At 37.6% G+C, this 24,803-nt stretch overlaps 1 protein-coding gene across 2 annotated transcripts; it reads right to left on the bottom strand.

Annotated features, from left to right (window-relative positions):
- Positions 1-788: 788 nt before the first annotated feature.
- On the bottom strand, positions 789-24,543 carry CRBN (cereblon). 2 transcript variants are annotated; one of them, XM_077772927.1, is made up of 11 exons: positions 23,959-24,543; positions 20,944-21,056; positions 20,127-20,329; positions 18,832-18,981; positions 14,765-14,924; positions 6,418-6,480; positions 4,905-4,989; positions 4,192-4,307; positions 3,461-3,525; positions 2,699-2,830; positions 789-2,055 (listed from the first exon to the last, which is right to left on the bottom strand). In XM_077772927.1, exons 2-11 carry the CDS (start codon positions 21,025-21,027, stop codon positions 1,875-1,877), a joined length of 1,239 nt encoding a protein of 412 aa, XP_077629053.1. In that variant the 5' UTR covers positions 21,028-21,056; positions 23,959-24,543; the 3' UTR covers positions 789-1,874. The 2 variants fall into 2 exon arrangements, with proteins under 2 accessions (XP_077629053.1, XP_077629052.1); XM_077772926.1 differs by lacking the exon at positions 23,959-24,543 and having other exon boundaries at positions 20,944-22,360.
- Positions 24,544-24,803: the final 260 nt, after the last annotated feature.

Raw genomic sequence — 24,803 nt, 5'->3', positions numbered from 1 at the left:
AACATTCCCTTTGAAATTATAAGATAAATGTGTATGTATGGTATGTGGCAGTATACATTGGTCTCTTTATATATATCTCTAGATATATATGCATATATTCTCCATACTGACAAATTAAGGTCAGCGTTAATTTTTTTAAAGATATAGCCTACATTAAAATGTCCACGAGCAGGCCTATACATATGGTCTTTTAATTTTTTTAAAACGTTTGTTTTGTTTGTATTTGAGAGAGAGCTTTCAGCACAGAGCCCGACACAGAGGTTGAACTCAGGAGTTGTGAGATCATGACCTGAGACGGACCCACTGAGCCACCCAGGTGCCTCTGTCCACATGGTCTTTCAAAGGTTTGAGCCCTTCATGCTTTCAGTAGGTAAATGGATGCATAGTGCAAAGTATTATTTCAACATTCTGCCATTTTGTAATTGACTTTCGTTTTTGTGTAGCCAGTCATAGCATCTTTGTCCTCTGTGAGGACAGGTCAGTAATTTAAGTCCCAGTTTAAAATAGTGTTATATGCATTTTTTTAAATTATCAGAAACTTTTATTTATTTGCAAGTGTCAGTAAACAAAATAGAACATTCTGAGATTACACCTTTTAGATGGCAAAAGTAAAAGCAGCGTTCCCTCTCTGTGACTGATTAAGGTTTCAGTGTAGAGATGTGCTTTGTTACTATGAAGAACTGCCTAGAATAAGTTTTAGTTTAGTGTAAGACTGCATGAAGAACTAGTACAGTCCTGTAAACCCAGTGTTCTCAGTAGCAGTAATAGTTTAGGAAAAAAACTACAAATTTGGGCATATACTCTTCTGACAGCATTCTTGAGTTGCTTTTCATTTACTTCCTGTATATAAATATGCAGCATGAGATTCAGTTGTTTTAAGTCTAGGCAGTCATAACCATTGCATGTTGGGTAAAATAGTATATTACAACATAAGAGATTTTAACAGTCTGCTCTTGGCTGGGCCTCATACATTTTCCCCCATTGGTTGAACTTTATTCCCTAGTTAATTATGTAAAGCCATGAAGGAATATCAAAATTACACAAATGTGAAAGGATCCGAAAAACACTTGAACATATAAGCAAAGAGGTAGGTAGCAAATCAGTATATCTACAACTTCATCTTAAATTATTGGCTTGTGAGTAAATATTTTACATTATTTAAACAATGAGTATGTGTAATATTGTTTGCTCTTAAAGTTTACTTACAATTTTTTCAAGTTGCATGGAATAAAACTGCTTACAAAATACAGTCACTGTGTAGCCTGAATGAAGGGGGTGTGTTTTACGATCCCTGCTCCATAGTCGTTTAGGTTCAAATCAAACACTGAGTAAATACAGAAGTTACTGTTTTTCACTAACAAATACACAAGGAAATGAACACTATTTTGGGGCTCAAACTGCATATTTTAACTCTTTAATATCTTCAAAATTTACAAATCCATATGAGAGAAATTAAAGAAAATTAAAGCCTTTTTTCTTTGCCTCTTTCAAAAGGAACATATACTTGGCACCCTAGCTTTTGAAACTTCTTCTATAAAAACTTGCTATTTGTTCCATATATCAGGAGCAAATGATTAACCTCACATTAGAGGAATTTCAAATCTGTTTGGTGCCAGAAACCCTCACTTTCAGTGAGGTTTTCATGTCCTATCAGGGACATTGTAGTAGGCCAAAGTATAATGGTGCCAAGGTACTAAAAGTAGATATTCCTAATTTTAATTTAAATCTTCAAATATCGTTGGACTAGGAAACTGGAACCTTCCATGTAATGTTGCTTTTATATACTTAGGTATGCATCAAAAGCAGGAATTTCTGAAGCAGATCAGATTTTAGGAGACCAACTTGATAAATAACTTTATCCCTACTGTATTTGTTTACAAGCAAAGTATTACTTTGTCTGGACTTATCTCATCTTCAGTGTCTGGGATTGTGGGCAACAGAGCAGATCGAGTCAAACCCCAAAACTTCTGAGGTGACATGTCTTTTTTGGTGGCTGTAAATTTCCATCCAATATGGCTTGCACAGATCCTACACTGGGCGATAGTCCAGGCATACCTACAAAATTAAAGAAAGGTATCAGGTAAGGAAACCCATTAAGCCTTAATGAAAGTGTCAAATAAGATTGGATAATTCAAGTCACATGGTCCTAGGCCCATCACTAATCCATACTCAGCTTACCTCTTCCAAAATTTTGTAAGAAAAGCCTACTTATACTTTCCCCAGATTTAATATTTTCAAGAACCCTAATAAGTTCTCAGGTGGTGCTGTTGGTCCCAGGCTCACACTTTGAAAAAAGAAAACCGGGACTAAATAAATGGTGTCTGCATCTGTTTTGTCTGTTACTGCTTGGGAAGTATTCTCTGGTTTGATAACACTACAGAATAGATTGGTTCAGATACAGTTTTACTGGGTCACAAGCCAGCTGATTTTCAGAATGAGCTAAAAGGAAAATGAAAACAGTCTGCTGTCATTAACTGTAGCTAATTAAAGGATAACTGCAGTTGCCAACCTTCTAACTGTACACTTAGTGAGACTGCAAAATTAGTTACTAGCCATTCACAAAATGGAAAAACATTTAAATAGAACTATTCATCTTAGTGTCTAATTTTGATTAAAATTCTAATAATTCTGCTTAGAACTCTGGGTTTTTCTGCCCAGTTAAGGCGGCAAAACCAAAAAAAGTAAGTAACCACATTACCCAGGAAACCAGCTGTGCTCTGTCGAAGGTCGGCCTATCAGATTCAAGTTGCAAGCCTTATACACAGTAAGCGTCTCATGCACATATCCATGAGGATTCACATAAGCTGCCATCGGCCCACATAAGGATAAACTACAAGAGAGAATCAGCACAGAGAAGTCAAAATGGGAAGAAAAAAATGTCTAATGAGGCAATAAGAGGGAAGATCTTAGAATCCTGTTTTGAAAACAGGAGGTTGACAGCCCCGTTTCATTCAGTCTACGTGTTTGTAAAATAGGGAGCTCAGCTTCATCTAAAGGAGTCTTTCAGAGTGGAAGTACAGTGAAAACGACCTTTTGGTCATCCTTGGGCTACTGATTGTAAGACAACAATTTCCCTATGTCCTGATTTTCAAACACGTTATCACAGTAGCAGTACATGTTCAGAAGCATGTCCTACTTTACCTTTGGCCCTGTGTTTGACTGCAAGATACTAGCCTAAGCATTTATCTGTATTCACTAAAACCATACACAGATTTTTCAAGCAGGAATGGGAAAAAAAGGATTGCCCCTTTCTGACTTGACCATGCTCATTACCTGTAAACATCTTACATAACCATTGCTGCTGAGTACCCAATGAGGAAGGGTATCTTAACCCCCCATATTTCATTTGCTGAAATGACTGTAATTTAATGAAGGAAAATACATGGAGAATGGATATATGGCCTTGACTATAATTCTGTTATAGCAGTCGGAACATATAAGAATGTAATAAAGCTCTCACCTGAATATTTCATTTTTGGTTGTTATTTCTGTTTCTTGACATTGTTTACAGCAAAGAGAGGTACACTAAGAAATTTAAGAGAAAATTAGTGGGGAAAACTCACATTTGTTTAATTATGTAATTACACAGCTCGTCAAGAAACTTTAGAGAAAATACTGATCCCTCTTAATAACATGTTTTTCTTCCAATCATTACAAACTATAGTTTTTAGAGAAAGTCACACATATTCACTTCTAAAACTAATGACTTTGTAGGACAGTGACATGTATATAACGGCAGGTGCTCAACATAGAAATCAAGTGACAAACTCGAAATGTTGAAGGGATGTAAAAACAATCTGAATGGCTGTATGATCCCAAATGAAATATCGAAATTATCCTTTAAATCTTTTTAATGTAAGGGTGGCCTGGGTCGCTCAGTCTAAAGCATCCAACTTCACCTCAGGTTATGATCTCACTGCTTGTGAGTTCAAGCCCCGTGTCAGGCTCTGTGCTGACAGCCTGGAGCCTGCTTTGGATTCTGTTTCTTCCTCTCTCTGCCCCTCCCCCACTCATGGTCTCTCTCTCTCTCTCTCTCTCTCTCTCTCTCTCTCTCTCTTTCTCTCTCTCTCTCTCAAAAATAAATAAAAAAATGTAAAACAATTAGTTTTCTAATTGCATCACTACATAGCTGGATCTCACAGATAGTCTAGTGTAAGATACAGGTGTCATGAACATGGTGAGTATACTCACTTTATTCATAATATCTAGTTCACAGCGGAGTCGTTGGATGGCACTACCAATTTTAAGGAGCTGAATCCTTAATACATCATCAATAGGAAGACAAGCAGCTACTCTGTAAGAAAAATCTTAAAGACATGGTGGTTTTTTAAGTTTTAAGTTTATGAAGCAGATAATAAGGTCTTTTTGAAATAAACCCTCCCTACAGCATTCACAGAGAACATATTCCACATAATTATAAACAATACTAAAATACACTAGCTATCAAGTAAATACTCCTGGAAGTTCTAAAATTAACTTCTTATAATTGGTTTTATAAATGTCTTTCAAACATGAAAATCAAACCCATGTTAGACGAATTTCCTCAAAGACTAGAAAAATGGCTATAGTAACTAGCTGATAAACAGATTACATGTACATAAGGTAAGTCCTAGAACTACGGTTATTTTTAACGCCGCCATAAAGAACTGGGAAAAGAGTGTGTTAACACTCAAGTTTTTGGATATGAGCTATTTACTACAAGTTGCCTAGAATAGGAAAACTGCCTCAAATTAGAGTGCTCACAGAATTTGAGAGCTTTGCTACAATTAACTACTTCTAAAGGGCTCAAAACAAATATGTATGCTTTTCAGAATAAAAATATGAAACTAAAATTTTTGGTTTCATTACAAATAAAACAAAGTAATTTTAGTAAAAGCCAGAGGAAGGAAGCAGACTTTTCATACCTATTGGATTTGAAGGAAGAGAATCATCTTTAAGATTTTCATCCCATTCACGGAGCTGTTTCTTAATTCTGTCCATTAAAGTTTCCTTGTTTAAAATAAAAGCAGCCATAATAAGGTTCACAGACTTTTTACAATTTACTGCCAAATTTTCAACAAGTCTCAATGTAAGTCCTCACTCTATGTACTAAAATCCGAGTCCCAGTTTCAACTGTGTCTGTGGTCTCACGTGCAGATGGTCAGAGCCCAGCTCGTCCACCCGACACGAAGTTGCCTTTCCAGGCTTCTGTCCTCTCTTCCTAGGAGCACATGCTCCTGCCCTGCTGCCTTCTAGGTGTTCTCTTATGAACTGTGTGGAATTGGCTTCTCTTCTCCCCCTTCCTAGGAAGGCTTTTCTAACTCTAAGTTATAAGAGCACTTGCTATTTACATACCTTACTTGGCACCCATTTAGCACACACGAGTGTGCTTCCTATCTTTTCACAGATGTCTGCAAAAAAAAAAACTGCTCTGTTTTGCATTTGTAATGGCCCAAAGCGCTGCTGAAGGGCAGAGTGAACTGTAGTTTCTTTAGTGTTGTGTTTGTGAGAAGTGCTCAAACCTAAGTATTTAGTCTTCCTAAGATTCTACGTCTTAGGCGAGGTGGTTCACTAGGGAAATGACTAACATTTGTTGAATGCCTATTGTGTGCCAAGTACAATAACTATCACTATCCCCATTTTAAAAATTCAATTTACAGGGGCACCTGAGTGGCTCAGTCAGCTGAGCGTCTGACTTCGGCTCAGGTCATAATCTCACGGTTTGTGAGTTCGAGCCCCACATCAGGCTCTGTGCTGACAGCTCAGAGCCTGGAGCCTGCTTCAGATTCTGTGTCTCCCCCTCTATCTGCCCTTCCCATGATCATGCTGTCTCTCTCAGTCTCTCAATGATAAATGTAAAAAAAAATTTTTTTTTTAAAACTCAACTTACTGAGATGAGTAATTTGCTCCAAACTATAGGGAAAATGATAGAAATCAGGCTTTGAAAACAGTCTTTGTGTCTAAACCCCAGATTCTTTGACCAATTCCAGGCTGCCTCTTAGTTTTGCAAGGTATGGTGGTGCCTAAGTATGACCATTTAAGGAGCAAGAACACTTGTGGATGCAGTAGACTAATGGGATCAGGAGATCTAAGTTCATATACTCGTTTAGGAAAAAAACAAAGCACCTTATGGGTGCTTTGATTTTTGAAATCTACCTGCCACTTAACACATTTCAAATCCTTATTAGACCCTAAAACACCTCATTATCTTGTCCTGAATTTATAAGCCACTAGAAATTGGGAAAACAAAAAATTCTATAAAGACAAAGTAAATCCAGCAGAATCTGATTCCTTTGTATTCTACTTAAATGTAAAGAAGGGCATTGGTTCTGAAAATGAGATACCACTGAGTATGAAAGTCTGTGTTTCATTCCAATGACCCTTAATTATGACAAGGCTTATTACCCTAGATATAAAAAATTACAAGGTAATACTTACAGCATCATATAAGGAATAAAGCCAGCGAGGCCATGAAGTCAAATTTGCACAATGAAACTTTCTCTGGAAACAGAAAAAAGTCACTTAAATTCTGTATAGATTCTTATGGTGGAAAGAACAATATTTAAAAATTGATTTTGGCCCTCAAAACGATTTTCTAATTTCAATAATAGGGAAAATTTTGTAGATAACCCTATTAATAGATTATTGATTACCTATTAAATTTGATAATCACTGTTTTACAGCTTTCAATTTATACTGCAACTAGAATCCTCATTCTTACTGGGAAAATTTAACAATTTAATGGTGAGGATAACTTACTGAAGTTAAGATGAACTTGAAGAATGATTAAATGTACTTATATTACCACATTATCTGCCTACTAATCATTTGTTCAGTATATGCAGGGAAAACTCAAATATAATCCAAACTGTCTTTGTGTAAAACTTTAAATGGCTTTCAAGTGAATTACCTTAGAGGCAAATATAAGAAATCAGTCAATTCTAAGAAAAAAATGATCATACACTGGAGACTCCAGGATGAAGTCCCCCATTTCACAGAACTGAGGGAAAGGGGAAAAGCATTGGGTAGCTCTTCCAATTGTATTTTGGAATCCAAATGCAAGCATTCCTAAATCCATATAAAAATGTGCATTATACTTAAATTCCAGTAGAATTTCTATTTTTAATGGGAAGACTCAATAATTAAAATGGGCGTCCTCAAAGTACATATTCAGAGTTAATAATACCAGTGAGACTGGAATTCAGAAGCATAACTTAAGCATAACCTGGAATAATAAGTGTGTAAAAACTACCAAGAAAGTTTGGAAAGAGAAGTGTTCTACAGGACACAAAAATATGATTGAGAATGCACTACAGCAGTGCTATTAATAGCAACAAACTAAAAACAACCAAAATGTCAATGAACAATAAATGCATTAGAATACATATATACTACAGGATACTTTGCACCTGATCAAACAAGGCATTTCAAGCCTACAGAGAATAAAGAATGACCACATCTTCCTCAATAAGGAAAACAAAACCTATGTAAGTACAGACATTCATAATTCTGTAAACAGTTAACTGATATGGGGAATGACACATGAAAAGTGGGTGGGAAAGGAGTAAAGTGGCTCAGAAAGGACTGTCCCAAAACAGGACAGGAAAAGCAAGCTTAAGATTTAACAGAATGAAAGGGAAATCCTATGCTTGCACTTGCACAACCAAATGAATGGGCATGAAATGGGTGAAACATGACACATGTAAAAAAGACTTGGGGGACTCAGTTGATAGATGAACTAACCAATGCGCTACAGAGCTTACATCCTACTCTCCCTGCAATCTTATGTTAGAAGATGTCCAGAATCTAAGAGGAGACAATAACGTTACCCTTCTGTGACAGTCAGAACTTGTGAGGGGCCAGGATGCTAAGAGGAGATCAACAGTTTATATTAGCAGTGTTCAGTTTGGAGCTGCCTCTCAAGGGGACATGATAATTACTTTTAAATATTTTAGAGAACTATGACATGGATGAGGATAGACTTGTTTTTCAGGGCTCATCCACTAAAGCACAAACCAATGGATTCTTTAATGAGACGAAGTTTTGGTGCAATCTCATCCTTATATTTGAGGCTACCAAAACATGGGTCTGGGAGGGCCTCCAAGTATATGTTCAAAAAGTGATTTAAGCCAGAGGAACCAGACTGTAAGACACTTAAGCTACTCTCCAATCAGTTTACTTTTAAGACCAAAAACTAAGGCTAAGGAATTTTGTCACATTCCAAATAAATGCTTCAGAATAAGCACACAGAGTAAAAAAACAAACAAAAAAAAACAAAAAACAAAAAACCCTACAACAGCCCTTCAGGTAACCACAAATATGAATATTCAGTAATAACAATCAGTGGCAGCCACTGTACCAGTCTTAGAAAAATTCTCTAAGGTTGGCAGTATTATCATCCCCATTTGAAAAATAAGGAAACAGGCACAGAAGGGCGGTGAAACTTGCCCAAAGCCATGGTAAACAGGGAGCTGCTGGGCTGTGCATCCAGGGAGTCTGGCTGTAACCATGATTTGTTCAAAAAATATTCTGAGCACCCAGTATGTATGTGTCAGGCATTATGTCCACACATTTGGAGTGTACCAGTGATTAAAACAAAAAAAGACCAAAGTCACTGCCCTGTGGAGCATACATTTTCGTGCAAAGCAGCTTACTTTCTAGCAGTATACTCACAGGTACAAAGTGACAAAAATCCAACAAAGCTCCAGTTTGGCGGATTGACATACTACACACTCCCAATTCAGTTATTAATATATACGTCATACATCAGAATGACCGCTTTTACATTACAAAAGCATATCATTTTACTTGGCACTCATGTCAAGATACAGAGAAACCCAAGTACTGTAGCCACTCCTTCCCACCATAACAGAGAGAACGGAGTGTGGCACACTAGTGTATATTAAGAGCAATACAGCAGGTCAGGATCATTACCATTCGCCCAGCCAACCTGCCTCCTCCGTGAATGTGAACACACTGCAACTCAGGTGTCTCAGTTCTGTAACTTTTTAAAGTGAGGTCAATAATATTCTTTCTCAGGATTATCTTGAAAGATTCAAAAGTTCTATTTACAGATCAACTAAATGTTTATCCTTAATACTTGTGATATGCTTTATACGGTCAACTGTACAAACTGAAGTATACCAAAAGAGATTAGTTAGCTTTTACAGAGCAAATGCCCCAATTTAAGCCATTTCAATATCTCAAATTTAAGAGTCCCAATTTAGACTTCTGGTGCAATAGCAAAGGCTATTACTTCTATCTGGGTAATAATGATGGTAAGTTCTAGCAATTTATGGGCATTCTTCACATGTATCAGCACCACAATTTACTTCATAAAAGGGAAATACTTCAAAAATTTTAGTACTGGCCCAAAAGTTAGGTGCTTCCAAGTGACAAATGTCTGATTTTCTAGTGAAGAAGTATTCACTCTTGGGAACAGGATTTACTATGGAAAGCAGGCAGAAAGACCCTGAAAATGATCTCTGTTCCCTCAAGGCAATCCATCACATTCGTCCATTTTGAAGCCTCACATCTAGAGCTTCAGATTTGCCTTCCAACAATGTGGAATGTTAAACAAATGTGAAATTCCACTTAAATGGCTCTTTGAAGTGTAATAAAATTGGGAGACCAATGTAAAAGGCAAAACATGAATAGTAAATCACTGCCACTGATACACACAGTGGCCAGAGGTGGGTAATTTATTGCATTAAATCCCATCACCATCAGCAATATAAATAATAAAAATAATTTATCCAAGTAATTCAAAAGCTACTAGTTTTGTTTCCTTCTTCACTTACCAACTTCCTACTTGCCTATAAAAAGCAGACTGGAAGGGTATGCTCTTTTCTGCTCCGAGACTTCTAAACTACTAATGGCAGATACACAAGTATAAGGATAAGACATATGCCTGGAAAAATCACTGCTCTGTCCAAAGAAGCCTAACTCCACACAGCCTAAGCTTTCAAGACCTTTTTCTTCTTTAATATAAAAATAGGCAACAAATATTATTGTCTTACTTCTACTATTACTCTTCTGAGACAAAGCAAAAACTTGTTTTCAGAGACAAGTTCCTAGGGAAAGTAATAGTAGCCACCAAGACCTTAAAATACGAAAAGACCAGTAAAAGGGTTACCAGTCATATATTTATTTCCAAAAATTATGAATTGTCAACAGTTATCAAAGTGTTAGGGAGGTGCATAAAGAGACTCCCAACAAAGCAGAAGCAAGCAAAGAAAAAAAAAAAAAAAAAACACGAATTTCGTCTATGATAAGGTGGCACCTTGTACCGGTGAAGGAAAATACAGGCTTTTCAGAAAATGGTAAGAGGACAATGAGGAGCCATCCGGAAAAAAAGTGGAGCTGAATTCATACCAGGATAAACCACACATGGATAAAAGCTTAAAAAGTTCTGATTTCATTAAAAAGCAATGCAATCAAAGTCAAAAGTAAAAGATTACATTTTAAATGTTTTTTTAAAAACATTCCTTTGTATGAGGAAGTAATTTCTAGCTATGTTTCCTAATGCATGAGGAACTCCTAAAAATCCACAAAGGGCAAACACTATGTATAGGTACTTCCTAATAAAGGAAACACAAATTACTATTCAACACAAAATGTTACACCTCATTTCAATCCAAAGGATTAAAATTAAGCCTTCAACAAGATTCTATATTTTACTTATCAATCAGCAAAAAGGAAGTTGGATACTACATTGTCTGTGAAGCCATGATGACCTACTGCTGTCAGAGTACACATGGGCACAACCTCCTTAGGAAGGGACTCCGAGAATATCTGTCAAAATTATGAATGCAGATTCCCTGTCATCCAGTAATCCTACTTCCAAAATTTATTTTATCTCTTTGTGTGTGTGGAAGATCATTTGTTTACAAAAGTTAGTGCAGGTCTGTCACCTAGAAGTGACTGGTTATGTAAATTATAGTGTAGCCATACAAGGGAACACTGGGCAACTTTAAAAACAAGGAAGCAGTGCCCCAAAAGTTGATACAGAAGAATCTCCTGTAAGAGAGAATAAGGCCTAGGATAGTATGTATTCTTTCACCTAAGAAAATGTAAAGCAATGAAAATATCTGTGTCTTCAAAAAGAAATTCTGGAAGACTTAGAAACTAACACGTGAGCCCACGTTCAAGGACTTGCTCTTCAGAACCAGAACCAGTGTTCAATTCTTTCCTGCTCCCTCTGAGCACGGCTTATAAACTTAGCAAGACTAGAAAGATGAGCAATCACTTTCTTAACTGGTTTCCACATTCCATTTTAACATTTTTTTAATGTTAATTTATTTTTGAAAGAAGGCAGACAAAGCATTAACAGGAAAGGTGCAGAGAGAGAGGGAGACACAGAATCTGAAGCAGGCTCCAGGCTCTGAGCTGTGAGCACAAAGCCCGATGCAGGGCTTGAACTCACGAACCATGAGGTCATGACCTGAGCCGAAGTCGAAGGCTTAACTGACTGAGCCACCCAGGTGCCCCTCCACATTTCATTTCTTTTTACATTTCATATTCAACTATTTTCTGGTCAACACAGGAGGCGGTGCCCTTAAAAATGTATGTCATATTCCCAAGTTGGCTAAAGAAAAGTTTCCTTATTGTGAAAATCCCATTACAATAAACTCAGCCAGAAGTGAAAGGCACTGTGATAGGAAAGAAATAATTATTAGTTTTGAAGATCAAATCACAGAATTAGGAATGTTTCCAGATGGAAGTGACTTTTGGAAGAGTGTTCCCTGACTATACTAGCCTAACTTCTTAATCATTAGGGACATCTCTGCTGTACCCTTGTCAGAATGGAAGATTATAAAGGAATACTTGTGGAAGCTTAATTTTGTCATTTGGAATGTTCAGTTCTCAAGGGCAAATGTTAAGAGAAGTGTGTGCAAACAGTTTCAAGGTTAATTGAATACATCTAGGCTACACTGCTGGACCCCTTAAGTATCATTTCTGCTGAAAAAGTACTTGGCAACCTGATAAGCCTGAGTTGGCTTAGAATCGTCTAAGCATCTCCCAATTCTGACTACATTAACTACCTCTCAGACATAGAGACAAATGGATGCACTGCTTCATACACTGGTAGGATGTAGGAGTCAGATTTGAATAAAGTGAATTGAGCTGCCTTAGATCCATCCCAGGACAAGCAGCATTACGTAATCCAGTCCCTGGTAAATTACCATCCAGCTAACTGCACAGTAAGCTGAATCAGTTAGACAGTGCTAATGCACATGCAGTTTCAGCCAGTGGTACCTACCACCCCTTTTCCTTCACTTGGTGAGTGGCTCAAAGTGGTGTCTCTAAAGTAGAACAGAGATTTTAGGTCATGTGCAGTCCAAAATAGATCAGCCAGCAATTTTTCTTGGCCTAGTGATTTAGACGCTAGCAATTTTTCTTGGCCTAGTGATTTAGACCCAAATTTCTAGACCCAAACTTCACTCAAATTTTAAAGGAAACTCATTAAACAATCTGAAAAATACATGTGATGAAGGACCTGTATTTCCTTAAACCTTTTACATCTCTCTCCTTCCTTGGCACTTTCTGCTTAGTCCTTGGCATCTCTGAATATGAAAATAACTGAGGTATATGTTATTATTAGAGAAATAAATATATTATGATTATTATTAGAGAAATAACACAAAGGGGAAAGAGGACCTGGTTCCAAACAAACAATTGCCTCTTTGGTCTCTGCACCTCCGGCTCTCTTGCTCTCAGTGTGCCAGTGACAACCGAGTTGCAAAGGCTTACTTCAGAATTAATGTGAAAAGCTCAGATTCTTTAGCCACAGAATAGAAGAATTCCAGGAGTACACACAAAAAGTAAAAACCCAGTCTTACCTGTTTAACTCACAGACAGGACACACAATGAGCACAGAGCATTTAAGTCAGGAATTAACTACAATCACTACAACTTTACAAACAAGAGTTAAGTTAGGGTTTTTGAATTGTTGCTTTTTGGCAACCAATCTTAGTGTGGAAGAAGTAGGATATAAATCAAAATGCTTACTATCTCCTAAAACACAATCCTGTTATTGAAATGCACAGCTATTTAAATACTGGGTGATACACAGGAAGCACCTTGATGCAGTTCCCATGGCACATAACATCTCAGTAGCACCCAGTGCCCAACACGCTTTTAGGCATTTATTAAATGACTTAATAAATTCCAAAACCACTCCCGTGGAGCCCATGTACCTCAGAGCTGACTCTGATGTGCTTATTTCAATAGCGACATTTAGTATGACCACATAGCAGCAAAATCTTCCGCTGTTCTACCCTTAAACTAAAACAAAGGTAAAAGTCTATTTAAAGTGTCTGTATCAGGTTTGAAACAGGGAATACTGCCTAGGTATACAAAGGTTGTCTGCAAAGTTAAGGCAGTGTCTGTTAAATCTTCAAAAACATTAGTTTCAAGATTGTGTAGGAATCCTTAATCAATGTATTTCTACCTTTCCTACTGGATTCTTTTTAGAAATGCTTGATAAAACTGCAAAACCATGTCTCAGACTGTCCAACTAAGGTATATATTACTAAAACCAAGAAGCCCACAGACACCTGGCTAGAAGCCTGCTGCCCCCCGAATAGCCATCCTCAAAAACTCTCTCTGAAAACGATAAATTCAAACTTAAGAACATTACAAGCGCTGGTACACTAATTTATAAGACTCCTTTATCAATTATCTACACTAATTTATATCAAATTAGGATCGTATGCTAATTTATTCAAACTTAAAACCTGTACTACTTCACAAAGTATAAGGAGTGATCAATGTAGGATTTTTCAGATTAAAATGGAAATGTCTCCAAATTTTTAAAAGATAAACCTCAAAGAGCCAATTTTTTCTAAATTTAAAAACTAGTGATCATTTCCCTTAGGCAGAAATCATAAATATTAACTATTTTCTAAATTTATTTATGTTTCATTTTTTGAGAGAGTGCAAGGGGGGAGGGGCAGAGGGGGGGGGAGAGAGAGAGAGAGAGAGAGAGAGAGAGAGAGAGAGAGAGACCGTGCACACATGTGCACACACGCATGGGAGGGAGGAGAAAGAGAGAGAAGCTTAAGCAGGCTCCATGTTCCGTGTGAAGCTTGAACTCACGACTGTGAGATCATGACCTGAGTGGAAAAGAGGAGCCAGACATTTAACCAAATGAGCCATCCAGATGCTCCAAAATTAGCTATTTTATACTCAAAACTGATACATGTGAAAAATGCGTAGAAACTGACTTCATCAATTTTTTTCTAAGATAAAGAGTGATCTAGCCAAAAGGGTACGTGTAAGAATTAATGCCCAAATAAGCAGTGCTTTGACAGACCACACAGTCTCAAGCCAATTTTTGTGATGTCAACCGTGTCACACAAAAAGATAGGTAAAAAGCTTTCAGAAGTCCAGAAGATTTGGAACACTACTACTACTTGGAACTCTCCTCTCCTTAAGGTAATGTGTTTATGATTCAAGAGCCAAACATGTAATCTGATTATAGTTTAGCAAGATTCCCAGAGAACTAAAAATCACAAGCTATTAACTAATACACAGCTGACAGGCATTAGAGCAAGAACCTTACAGCACTGTGACACTGGGCTATTTCTGCAAACTGCTTTTACGTAAATGGCTGCCTATGAAAGTTTTAGAAGCTCTAGCTTTGATCAAATGCAGCTAGGGTATTACCACAGAAGGTGTCTGGGGAGTAAATCATGAGACTTCTTTGTGTTCTTTTCTCAAATACAGGAAAAAAGCAACCTGTCTTCATTTTCTGAGGATGCACAAAAAGTTAGTTTCTCACCTTCTGGTATTTCTGCCACCATTTATATGAATACTGGTCTTCCCATGAGACAGGTTTTGAAGGAAATATCTGGCATTTATTGAGGGATTCTAACTGAACTGCAGACATGGTTGAAGGCAACACACACTCGGGAAGAATTTGCACTTTAGCTTGCTGGATTCTAAAATAAAGAGAACCAAGCATGGTGTTCATTTTTAAAATAAACTAACTCAAACTACTAAGTTTCTAAACATTATGGGTAATTTTAAATACTAAGATTTTCAATTTTCTTTTCTTAAATGTACTCATCAAATGCTGATGTTAAGATGCAAGATTTTTCAGAAAATACTGTATTTCATAAATCATACCAAAGTTAAAATGAAAGATAACCTCAAGTATGGATTTTCAATCTCACTGTGAAATGCAAAGTGAGATTTGTACACGTCAGATAAACACAGTTTATTAATGAAACAAATTTAAAAAAATCAATATACAACCGTCTATTACCACTTGATACTTCTACATTAGTTTCTCAGGCATTCTTGGACACCCCACCTCTTCCAGCTTCCCACCTGCCCCTGGCTCTTACACTTGTCTCTTCTCCCAAGTCTAATCTAACTGGAGGAGTAGAGAGATAAAGGAAGAGAAAATCAAGAACCCATTTATGTGGACAGTTAAAGTAAGACTACAGAATTACATATGGCCTTTACTTCTATGTGCATTCTTTTTCTCCTTCTCAAACATCTGACTTGAAATGCAAAGAATCAAAATATGCATTATATTATCTTTTTTTAATCTAAAAATTAAATTCTCCTGAGAATGAAGTCACCATTTCCAGAATGCTACCTGCAATGCAGAATATTATAACTGCAAACATCTTAATTGTGAACAAATGCCAACAGGAACACTGTACATATGAGCTATTTTGTTTGGAAGCCTATCTCTGAGAGTAAAGCTCTTGAAATGTAGGCTGTACGCATATATCCAAATGCTGAAACAAAAATCTGTCATATTCAATACATTAAAAGTCTCTGCTTCATTATTAAATATGTTTAGAAATTCTTAAGTGGTTTTTCATATTAATCATGGTCTTGACTGTAAAAAGTTAGGAATGAAATTTTGATACTTGTGCTTATTAGATGACAATAGCTAACTTGGTTAGACGCATTTCGCTAACTTCATTTCTCTCCTGCAAAATCAAAGATATGTCTACATGATTTTTCAGAATGTTAAAACAAACGAACATACTCAAATTATGTTCAAATGTTCTTATATTAGAACTCACTAAAAACAAATAAAATCTCTATTTTCTTCACCTGTCACATGAACACAAACACTTGGTAATCATATTTTTAAAACAAAAGCGTGTACCATTCTATAGAAATGTTTAGAAATCTGATTCTTCTTTAAGGCCATCAGTATCTAAATTAAAAATGATACTTAACTATTACATAAGGTTTCACTGTATAGGGATAAAAACATTAACACTGGTGAGAAATTGGTTTACTGATCATTTTAATAATCAGCCTGTGGTATAAGCTGCATGAACTGCCTTCCAGGACTGAGCAACACTCTCTGCTCCTGTTGTTCCACATGCTTCTACACGCTTCCACACACCTGGGCTCGGCTGCACACACAGGGCTGGTTCTTTGTTTGTAACATAAGCTACTTTCGTTTCTTCCCAACTTGTTTAGAGCAGTTGTTTTGTTAGTATAGTTACATAATTTATATAAATATTACAAAACCAATGAAATATGACTTAAGTAAAATTGCTTTAAGATACAAAGTTGAACAATAAAAATTGCTTTCAAGTTAGGTTCAGACAGTTCAAATAATTCAGATGATTAATGGTCTCAATTACCACAAGTAAGAGAACTTCTGTAATTCCAAATAGGGTATTAACCTCTTCTTCTTCTCAACAAGCTAAGGAATATTCTACAGTGATTCTATGACATACTTAAAATTTTTAATTTTTCAAAAAAACGTTCATGTGTTCAGAAAATGCCAAAGAAATAAAGATTCTTAGAAAAGGTTAGAAGGCAGCAGTATAGTTTTTATATATGAAGGGTTACTTACGGAAAAGACAAATGACTATTATCTAACACTACTTGACTGGATAAAGGGAAACTGGCTTGAGTTCCGAAGGTGCTATGGATGAGTTCTGGTAGAATGGGAAGAGCACTAGCTTGGAAGTCAGGGGACCCAGAAGCAACAAAAAGTGGCTTACTAGCTGCATCACTTCAGGCAAATCACTTTATCTCTCTCGTATTTAGCTGTCTTGTTTGGAAAAAGAAGAAATTTCACTAGATTATCTATCTCTACAGAGTCTTCCATCTCCCCATTTCTACTGACAGGAGTTACAGGGCTAGAGAGGCAATAGAACCAGAGAAATCTCAATCCATGGAGCCCTTTTATATTAAGAAAGACTCACCTCTGTGAGAGGTCTTAGCAGTGGGGCTACGGAATAACAGAGCGTGCCCTTTCCAAGTCTTGCCTAACCCTATCACTTTCATGTTAGTCATTACTAGCATCAAACACATAGTCTTTGACCTGTTTTCAGAGTTAATCGTCTACTGCCATCTTGTGTTCAAAACCGTTTTTCCACAGTCAAAAGTCAAGAAAGTCTCAGAAACCCAACTTTTCTCCCAGGTCAATTTTCTTTTATGGTTCCTGTAACATAGTATTCACAAATAATCAAAAATTTAAAAACAGGAGGATAAGAAGTACTTTAAATATGGAAGTATTAGTAAAATCTGTAGTAAGAAAAACAGCTTGCTAATTATCACAATGCAGAGCCCTCAAGAGGACACCCATTCACTCAGGTAGTGTTTATGGTCCTAAGTATCGAACATATAGAAGTGTTAATCACTGATCATCTTCAGGCAGTTCATCTACTGAGGGAGATAGACACACAGTCCTGTAATGATAATACAACATGTTAACACCATGAGAGTCGGCACTGTGAATGTTCCGGGAGGGGGGAGGTACCACTGAGAGCCCTGGTACCTCATGCCTCATTTCTCTAGCCCCAAAGGGTTGCCTCACCTGTCTGTATGTCCATAATCCAGTGATATCTGTGAATGCCCATCATGAGAACAAAACAAGACAAAACCTCTCAAGTTCTACACGTTCAGAAGATCTGTTCAACACAGAGGTCGGATAAAATTTTCAGCTCCGGTTAGGAGACCAATTCAGTAGGAGTGGGTGAACCCCAAGAACCTGTATCTTTGCAATACTTCACAGGTGATTCTTATGTGCCAGAGTTGAGAACAGCTCCCATAAGAGGTAACATGTAATCATCAGGACACATGCATATTTTGTTTTACTTTGTTTTTAAAGGATAAAGTCAACTGGATTTTTTTACATGAGGTTAGTGGTCCTTAAACTTGTGAAAAAGCTCAAACCATGAGAGCCATGCCATACTAACTGTTAAAACAATTATACTCAGAAAATTTCTAAACCTTGTAAGGTACAGAGACAACAAGCATTTACTGATCACTTACTATATAGTTAATACATTTGTGGGTGACATAAAATTCACACCAGAGACGGGTGCCAACTATAAATGGTTCCTACAGCCCAGATGGACCCGTTGACAGGTATAACCATTGTGGCTTTCCCTCTCACAGGAACACTGCAAACACCACAGCCACCCTGTCCTGATGAGTGCACAGAGAACGTAGACGCCTGGGGCCTTCCAGCCTTTTCCACTCTGAAGAGAAGCCTTCAATCTCAAAGCAGCCATATCCCCAAAGACATTTGTTCTTTGGGTTTACTTTACTATTCTCAAACATGGAGGGACATGAGAATCACCTGGAAATCATGACAAAAGATGCTGCAGCCTCACCCCAGGTTTACACCACTCTCTAGGGGTAGGGGATGAGGATGAAACTCAAGCTTCTATCATTTTAAAAACCTCCCATGTAGTTCTGTGGCACAGCCAAGTTGGAAACCACTAGGCTACACCTTCAAAGGAGAAAAGAACTACTTAAAAGTTACAAAATGTGAAGGGTCAGTACAATAGGAAAAAATAGAAGTAAACAATCTCATTTAACGATATACGTTTTAAGATATATGGTATTTCTTACCCATCTGACTGTGTTCTTAGCTCAAGGACTTTGAACCTTTGTCGTCCAATTGCTTTCACTTTCACTATCTCAATTCCAAAATCCTGTTCTTCTCGATAGGCATATATCTCTGCTGTAGTTCCAAACTGTGCTTCCCTCTCCTGTATATTACTTCCGAGGAAAATTTTAAAAGGAAATAATTTTGAACATTTAATTTTTAAATATGCAAAGGTGCCAAAAGCAATACATATGATAAAATAATTATTACAGAAATTAGTCCTTATTGCAAAGCTACTATAATTTTATTTTAAAGTCACATGGGAGCATGTATATATATAAGAAGCCTTCGGGGTGCCTGGGTGGCTTAGTCGGTTAAGCGTCCGACTTTCGCTTAGGTCATGATCTCGCGGTTCGTGGGTTCGAGCCCCGCGTTGGGCTCGAGCCCCGCGTTGGGCTCTGTGCTGACTGCCAGCTCAGAGCCTGGAGCCTGTTTCAGAGTCTGTGTCTCCCTCTCTCTCTGACCAGCTCACAGCTCAGAGCCTGGAGCCTGTTTCAGAGTCTGTGTCTCCCTCTCTCTCTGACCCTCCCCTGCTCACGCTGTCTCTCTCTCTCTCTCCTAGAAATAAATAAAACATTAAAAAAAAAAAAAAAAGAAGCCTTCAAAATTACAATGTGAGCACTTCAGGAAAATAATAGATTTCTAGTTACTGAAGATGATCTAGGACTGGTAGGGGTTTAAAGTCTCATTTCCCAAACCAGAAATTCTTTTACTTCAGTAGAGCATCATTTCTGCTGCTGGTTTTTAGCAGCACTGTACTGGGGTGGGAAATTCCTGTATTCACTTCCTGCTTCTACCACTGACTTCCTCCAGCTGCTATAGGTAACCCACAATTCAGTTTCAGTTTGCCACTGGTATATAACAGGACAATGCATGAATTTTGAGAGAAAGAAAGGAATAAGCCACTCCTTTGTAAAGGTAATCCTTTACATTAAAATGTAAAAGTACTCTCTTCTTAAATAATGAAAGTTACTGAAAATCGGATTCCAGAAATTTTTATTAAGTATTAATGACTTAAAAAATTGCAAATACCAGAAAGTTTGTGTGTGAGAGGAAACATCTGATTTGGATAGTAATGAGAACATTAATAATAATCCTACTTGCACTTTCAATCATTTTGTCAAAATTTCTTACTTCACATCCTTATCCAATCTCTTGTGCATGCAAAATAATAGTCAGTTTTGGCTTTAATACTGACCTCTGCTTGTGACTCTACATGAAAGAGAATGTGTTAAGCAAATTCACTCTAATATTTTACCTATATGCAAGAACCGCAAAGGTTCTGTCTTTCTGAATCAAATTCCGCACCATACTGACTTCCTGAGGACGAAAGAGCTGAAGAGGTAAGGTCTGCCCAGGAATCAGGATCATCATCACTTGCGGCAGAACTGGAATAACCTGGCAGCTGTCATCATCATGCAGAGTCCTGCCATGAAATTCTTCCATATCCGCGCCCAGATACTATTCAAGAACACACAGACACACTGTCACACATATGTAATAACAATATAAGCTCAACAGACCAAAGAGCCAATCAGATTAAAAGAAATATAAACAATAGGTACAACATTTACTTAAATAGTAAAGTTGGTGTATTACCATCCCACATGAAAATTTCATTCTGATTCTTACGAGTAGAATTTCCATTACCTTGTGAAGAATGTCTCACACATAGTTTGAGAACATTTTTTAGTTCAAAATATTTTATTTTGACTAAGAAACCTCACTATGTCCAAACACATCACAAATGACCCTATAAAATGTCAGCATGTTAGCTAACACCCTGGTACCAAGTAGGAGAGAGAGTATAAAGTATCTTGTAGCTCCACTACTAGAGGAAACACATGGAGGATGGCAATTCTTCAAACAGTTATTCTAGGACATAGTATGAAACTGCAGGAGATTAAGAGTCAAGTATGGGTATCAACTGGGAAAGAGCCCACATCTCCATCCACCATGTCTACTGTGAGGTAATATCCAATAATCCTAAACTCAGTCACTTGTTTTTAGGAATTCTACCTACTGTTACATTTATGTGTCTACTGTATACGATCTGCTACTAAATTTATACATACTGTATGTGATGTTGGCAGACTGGTGTCAAAATTTATGACATTCGGTTTTTTGGCTTCTTTGCTATCCTGGTCTTCAACTTCCATTTCAATTTCATCTTCTTCCTCACTCTCTGCTGTAAAAGTAGAAGATTTTGAGGGAAAAAAACGGATTCAAGAAAATGTCAAAGTGATGTTCCCCTTCAAATGCACAATTCCTTCATGAGACTTCTGAGCCCAGGAGAAGAGGGCTTCTAAACACCACTTGCATATGGTAATCACTACAGTACTGTGAAAAGGCAGGTGGAGGGCTGGGGTCTATGCATGGTTCTTAACTGTATCTTTTTAAAATCACCTTTTTTTTTTAAGACTAGTTTAAGATTTACATAAAGGTGGAAAAAATAGTATAGAGATTTCCTGTCTATCTTCCATTCACTCTGTCCTCTAGCTAACATCTGGTATTAATATGGTATATTTGTCTAAAAATGAGTGTTGGCACCTTACTGTTAACTAAACTCCACATTTTACTTGGCTATTCTGATTTTTATCCTTTTTTTACCCTTTTTCTGTTTCAGAATCCCATCAAAACTAGCACATCACATTTAGTTGTCATATCTCCTTAGCCTCCTTGGGGCTGGTTTCTCAAACTTTCCTTGTTGTTGATGGCCATGACAGTTTTAGGTACTGCTCAGGCATTTTGCAGAGGGACCCTCAAATAGAATTTGTTTGATGTATTTCTCATTATTACACTGAGGTTATGTACTTCGGGGAGAACATCATAAGAGGCTAAGGGTTGTTTTATCATATATCAAGGGTGCATGCTATTAATATGATTTATCACTGCTGATGTTGATGGTGATCACCTGGCCAAAGTACTGTCAGATTTCTCTACTGTAAAGTTACTAACTTCCTCCTTTCCCCTTTGTACCCTTTGGAAGCCAATTACTAGGCAAAAGTCATCCTTAACAAGGTGAGGGATTATGCTCTCCTCTCCCTGAAGGGGAACTATCTACATAAATTATTTAAATTCTTCTGGATGAGAGATTCCTTTCTTCTCTCTTGCCAGTAACTAAAATGACTTAGACAACTCATTTCACCTGATTATGCCTTAGTTTCTGCATCTGAAAAATGACAGGAAGGAACAAGACAATGTCTAAATGTCTTTCAAACTCAGAACTTTAAAAGAATTCTTGGAGAAGACAGGAAGGAGGGAAGGAAGGAAGGAAAGAAGGAAGGCTGGAAGGAAGTTCCTTTAATTAAAATAGAAAAAGATAACATTAGTACCCAGCAAAAACATTTTCATAGCGGTGACATCAATTCCCTGGCTGTCACTACAGTATTAAAAAATGAAATGTTTGTCATCATTTTCATATGAATTTCGCTTTGGAATTTTAAATTTAAAAATAAAGTTCACTTGAAACATAAAACATATTTAAAGGAAACATCATAGAAAACTTTCTGCACACACAACTTTTAAATTATGAAAACTAAGCTCATCTACTTCAAAAACTTGATGTTACTGATAACAGAAATGACAGTTAGAAAAAGCTACACTAAATAAGCGTTATTCTACTGAATGGAAGTCTGTCTTGTTAATGCCAGTGGGTAAAATTCCCATCCTAGATCTGCAGTTTTCAACCAGGGCTGATTTTGCCCCTCAGGGGATATTTGGAAATGTCTGGAAATATTTTTGGTTGTCACAACTAGGGAGCCCTACTGGCATCTAGTGGGCAGAGGACAGAGATGCTGCTAAACATCCCACAAGCTGCAGGACAGTCCTTCACAACAATCAATTTTCCAGCCCCCAAAACCAAAAGTGCTGAGGGTGAGAAATTCTGGCCTAGACAAAGCGAATCTCATTTTTGACCTCGTATTTCATGTATTTTTAAATGTCCCAAATTTCTGAATAGATAAAACGTCAACACAAAATTGTCATTTTCTTTTGTGTATTATCACTATTTAGATCAAATTACCTCCCAGCTAGTTTTCTGACAAGAAAAAACAAATGTTTTCCAATGTACTGTCTTGGACTTTCTATTAATTCTTTTTTTTTTTTTAAATATTTTATTTATTTTTGAGAGAGAGATAGAGACAGCATGAGCAGGAGAGGGTCAGAGAGAGAGGGAGACACAGAATCCGAAGCAGACTCCAGGCTCTGAGCTAGCTGTCAGCACAGAGCCCGATGCGGGACTCGAACCCACGAACCGTGAGATCATGACCTGAGCTGAAGCCGGACGCCCAACCGACGGAGCCACCCAGGCGCCCCGGACTTTCTATTAATTCTTAAAAGTTTGTAGATATTAGGATTTGTCAGAGAGGGATGTAACTTTTTAAACTTATATTTAAATGGGGAATGGTCTAACACTTCATACAAATTTTTGCCTAGACCACAGAAGTTCCACCAAAAGATAACAACAACAACAATCTCAAGCGATCTCCTTATACACGATAGCCTTTCTCATAAGTATGGCCAAAACCCACTTCCCCCTACTCAGCTGTTTATTACTGTTTCCAACTTCGGCTCAGGTCCTCACCTCACTTGTGAGTTCGAGCCCCGAGTTGGGCTCTGTGCTGACAGTTCAGAGCCTGGAGCCTGCTTCGGATTCTGTGTCTCGCTCTCTCTCTGACCCTCCCCGCCTCACGCTCTGTCTCTCTTTCTCTCCCTCTTCTTCAAAAATAAGTAAGCATTAAAAAATTTTGAAGGAAAAAAAAAAAGAAAACCCAAGTCCTGCTACGTGAATTTATGGACAATCCAATGTTTCTTTAGAAATAAAACTCATATATGATTTAGAAAAGCCTTATTATTATATCTACAAGCTCTCGGGGCCTTCTCACTCCTGATTCTTCTCAACAAAACACATACTGACTGTTCAGAACTACCAGGGTGAAGTCTGATGACTCATCTCATGCAGGCGCAGCATATGAATGCCAACAGAACATCTGTAACCTCCATAAACAGTGGATTCGGCACGTTCAGAGTGGGGCTGGTGTCTCTGAAATAAACAGCTCAGCTCGTCAGTCAAAGGCTGACAGACTTACCTTCATGTCACTTCAGCTAGGTTGGCTTCAGGAACAACCACTGTGGTTTATTTTTATATAAAAGGTCCCTCCTATACGGTGGGCATGCATTCAGTCTTCTCCAATCCACACAACTCCCAGTGGACAAATTAATCCTCCAAGCAAAGCTTTCCTTGGGCAACTCCCTGTAACCCACAATTGTTTCTTGGCAACCCACAGAAAAAAGCCCCAGCCCCATCGGCAAGAGACGGAAGCTCCCCAACAACTGAGACACAACCTACCTCCTAGGCCTTCTCTTCCAAAACCCCATCCTAAGTATATGCTTTTGGATGTTTCCAGATCCAGTTCACAATGCTTTACCGCAATCTCTCTGAAGGACAATACGAGCCTCAACTTATATGGCCTTAAATAAACTTACGCCTCACACAGATTATAAACCTCAAGTTCCAGACTGTGTATCATATCTCTTTTCATGTCCACAACACCTAACTGGCACACAGTGAAGGAACTCAGCTAACAGCCCCAGTTTGTCTGACAACCTCTTGGAAAACATCTTTACAGCTTTCCATGACAAGTCTGTACAATTATCCCAGGCATTTTTTTTTTCTGCCCAGGATTCCAGTATAAAGCCAAGGTCCAAATTTTCCCGAAACAAAGGAAAAAAGAAAACTTAATTTTACTCCACACTTCTAAGTCTCTTTAATCAAGCAGATTCAACTACCTGCTTGAACTACACACCTGAGAAAAACATGCTAGTACTGCCTTGGCAGTAAAGTGGGTAAGCGACATTGGCTGTGTTGACAAAAAGACTCAAACTGAAGTCCCGGGGCTGCTACTGTGTCACCTTGGGTAAGTCACTGAACTAA

The sequence above is a fragment of the Crocuta crocuta genome, unplaced genomic scaffold (genome assembly GCF_008692635.1).
Source record: "Crocuta crocuta isolate KB4526 unplaced genomic scaffold, BGI_CrCroc_1.0 scaffold489, whole genome shotgun sequence".
Taxonomy (NCBI): domain Eukaryota; kingdom Metazoa; phylum Chordata; class Mammalia; order Carnivora; family Hyaenidae; genus Crocuta; species Crocuta crocuta.
Note: the sequence above shows the minus strand (reverse complement) of the source record. Positions and strands in the feature narration are given on the sequence as shown.